The sequence below is a fragment of the Enhydra lutris genome, unplaced genomic scaffold, assembly GCF_002288905.1.
Source record: "Enhydra lutris kenyoni isolate GAN:26980312 unplaced genomic scaffold, ASM228890v2 scaffoldscaffold7, whole genome shotgun sequence".
In the NCBI taxonomy this organism is placed as follows: domain Eukaryota; kingdom Metazoa; phylum Chordata; class Mammalia; order Carnivora; family Mustelidae; genus Enhydra; species Enhydra lutris.
Genome location: NW_019154091.1, coordinates 37,980,389 through 37,984,233, shown reverse-complemented (window position 1 = coordinate 37,984,233; position 3,845 = coordinate 37,980,389). Strand labels below are relative to the sequence as shown.

Below are 3,845 nucleotides of genomic sequence, written 5' to 3'. Positions count from 1 at the left end.
GAATTTCTCTCCATTTCTGGACAATTCTGGTCAAAGCTATCATTCTCCTCTTGAAAATACCACTACCAAATTTCTTTATTTTCCTTCAGACTTGCTAAATCCAATAAACTCCTTCCTTCTTTTTCTTCCTTTCTTCCTTCCTTCCTTCCCTTCCTCCCTCCCTCCCTCCCTCCCTTTTTTCTTTCTTCCTATAATTTTTTTTTCTTCCTATAATTTTAAATATTTGTCCTAAATTAAAATTTTTGTCATACAAAATAATTTACCAGTTGTTCATTATATATCATTGTTCTTGATATACACACTTAAAACATTAATAGAATTTAATTCAGGAGTGTGACAGTAACGTTGAAAAGGGCCAAGTATTTTTTTTTTTAATGATTTCATTTATTATTTTGGATATGGTCTGACAACACCCAAACACTTACTGCCAACAGGGCACAAAATTTGTAACTTTGAGGTCATTTCTTTTATATATTGATGGCTTCTGTCAAAATCTTTGTTTCCAGAATACATAGAACAGATACTTTTGTTTACTCTTTCCTTATTTAATCTGAAATGATTTTTTACCCACTTTCTGTCTATTAAGGCTAAATGGACAGCATTGTGTCTCTGGCCAAAACAAATAGAACAAGTACAAAGATAAAGAGCACAACTGGGGACTATGTTTAATTGTGGACATGTCACTCAGAGATACCTGAAGAACATTTAGATTGTAATTACAATAAATTATCAGTGAGAAGACTTTAATTTCAGAAAAGTAGTTTGAGTTTGGCTGTCTTTTCGTATATTGTTTGATCCGTCCAGAATATAACTTAGCAGTTCCCTCATGAAATTCTAATTATCTATACATTCCAAGGCAAATGTCCCATGTTTCTCGTTCCCCAACAGTAATGTTTGTACTTACCTTTTTTGTGTTCACATTACGTTTTATTCTTCTTATTGTTTCTTTCTGTGTTTTCACTATTTTATGGCTTTCCTAATGCTTTTTTTTGTAGCAAACTACACTGCAATTTGGAAATGGGTCTGACCTAGAGCAGGCATTCAAGACATATTCACTGAATTATAACTAAATCTTAGTCTAGATTATTGAGATTTAGACTATTATTAGCTTATTTCAGAGCTCTCTATGAAAAACAACTAAAATATTTGGATCCAAATGGTGTAGTATTTCAGGTGAGGTGATTTTTTCACAAATCAGTGGAAAAGAATCTGACCCATATTTACATGCTAACAAATTTGACTTTAACCTTGTAATCAGTACCTCAAGTGGAAAATTTGAATCCTTGTCAACCATAAATAGGAACACAAACTGTTTGGTTTGGAAATTAGTAGCCCTTTCAGATAAATAAAAACATCTTCATGAAACTGTGAGATGATACACTTTAGCAGATCTTACTGGATTAAGATTGGCATTACAATTAAAGCAGAAAGATTTCCTTAAATATATATGTGTATGAGACATATCCAACAGCAGGAGGTCCTGCTTAAGATTGGAATTGCAGTAAGGGCAGCAGTGAAGATAACTACCAGAAATGGATGCTATTCTGAAAGAGTTTGATTATAAATTTATTAATGAGACACTGTACTAGAAATTTGGATTTCCTTTTCCTGTGGAAATGTTAGCTGGATTGGATATAATCTTTCTCACACTGTCGACAGCAGAATTCATAATTGGAATGTTGGGAAATGTGTTTATTGGACTGGTAAACAGCTCTGGATGGGTCAAGAACCGAGAGATCTCTTTAGTTGACTTCATCCTCACTTGCTTGGAGATCTCCAGAATCTCGCAGTTGTTGGTGTCATCGTTTGAATCATTTATGATGGGACTAAGTCCACCTTTCTATTCCACTCATAAACTAGCAAAACCTGTTACTTTGCTTTGGAGAATAACTAATCATTTGTCCATCTGGTTTACTACCTGCCTAAGCATTTTTTACCTCTTTAAGATAGCTCAGTTCTCCCATTCCCTTTTCCTCTGGCTGAGGTGGAGAATGAACAGAGTGGTTATTGCAATTCTTGTATTTTCTTTGTTCATTCTACTGTTTGACCTTCTATTGCTAGAAACATTTAATGATTTCTTCTTGAATATCCATGCAATGGATGAAAGTAATCTGACTTTGTATATAAATGAAAGTAAAACTTCTTATATTAAAACCCTAGTTCTGGGACGCCTGGGTGGCTCAGTTGGTTAAGCAGCTGCCTTCGGCTCGGGTCATGATCCCAGTGTTCTGGGATCGAGTCCCACATCGGGCTCCTTGCTCATCAGGGAGCCTGCTTCTCCCTCTGCCTCTGCCTGCCATTCTGTCTGCCTGTGCTCGCTCTCTCTCCCTCTCTCTCTGACAAATAAATAAATAAAATCTTTAAAAAAATAAATAAATAAAACCCTAGTTCTTCTTAGTTTTTCCAATATCATTCCTATTGTTCTGTCCCTGACCTCGTTGCTTCTTTTATTCCTGTCATTGGTAAAACACATCAGGAATTTGAAGCTCAACTCCATGGGCTCCAGGGACTTCAGCATGCAGGCCCATAAAAAGGCCATTAAGATGGTGGTGTCTTTCCTCTTCCTTTTCACAGTTCATTTTTTGTCCATACAGTTGTCAAATTGGATCCTTTTTTTATTTTGGAACAACAAGAGCGTAAAGTTTATCATGTTGGCTGTATACATCTTTCCCTCAGGCCACTCATTAATTTTGATTCTGGGAAACAGCAGGCTAAGACAGACAGCCTTGAATGTTCTGTGGTATCTTAAAAGCTCCCTGAAAAGAGAAAAACCAATTTCATCTTTACAGATAAACCTTCCAGAGCCTTTCCAATGATGAAGACTGAGGCATCTGAGAATCAATTTCACTTCAGCTGGCTTTTTTGGGGGAAGTTCCTTTAAATATTGTTGAACATCATTGAAATTTTCCCTAAACAGGTTGCTTTTGGTGATAACTGACACATGGTCAGCCAATATAATTTAAAAGTATTCACTTTTATTTAAAACATTGGTTACCAATATTTTAAAATCTCAACTATCCTTTCAAAGAGAACTTAGATTATTTAATTTTATATGCAACAGATGTATGTAATTATAACTTGTATGGGGGTAAGAGGCATGTCGTGTTTTAGAAATTGAGATAAATTACAAACTTCACTAGGTAGATGAACTATAACATTTTGATAAGAAAGTTAATTGAACAACGCAAGTCATAGGTGGGAAAAACATGACCTCATAGCTTGAAGGTCTAATTTTTTTTTATGAAAAAGCTTTTCATTGTTGTCATTATCTTGTAGATAATATGGGAACAAGATGTTGTGAAATAATAGTCACAGTGCAAAATAAAATAAACTGGGAACTCATGCTTATAATGCTAATCTTAATTTGAAATCCCAAATCATAAGAATTTTTGATGTGATAAGTAATTTTGTAATTACAAAGTAATTTTGTAATTTTGATGTAATAAGTGCCAAGAGTGGCACTTATTAATTTTGCTAAATTCCAGGATATACAATATTATTTTCAGAGTGTAGATATTGATATATCTATCATGCTATGTAATAGAATTAAAAATACAAAAATTATTCCATAATTTAACATCACACTCATTGCAACTATGAAAAGACCATAATTACATTTTGAGAATGGTTGTGCTTGTGTTTGTGCACATATATTTTGTTGCAATCTGATTACTAGAGTTCTTAGAGAAACAAATTGAAACAGGTCAATAAGGAAGGCATAGAAAGCAAAATTTATAAAACACCGTATGTTTGGTGTAAATGTTGGAGCATATGTATATGGTGCTGTTATGACTATAATTAAATTTAGATAAGGTAATGACAAATTGTAAATAAGGTTAAAGGTG

At 33.9% G+C, this 3,845-nt stretch overlaps 1 protein-coding gene across 1 annotated transcript; it reads left to right on the top strand.

Moving 5' to 3' along the window:
- Positions 1 to 1,616: 1,616 nt before the first annotated feature.
- On the top strand, positions 1,617 to 2,816 carry LOC111142364 (taste receptor type 2 member 42-like). The gene is made up of 2 exons (XM_022495391.1): positions 1,617 to 2,175; positions 2,389 to 2,816. Exons 1-2 carry the CDS (start codon positions 1,617 to 1,619, stop codon positions 2,814 to 2,816), a joined length of 987 nt encoding a protein of 328 aa, XP_022351099.1.
- Positions 2,817 to 3,845: the final 1,029 nt, after the last annotated feature.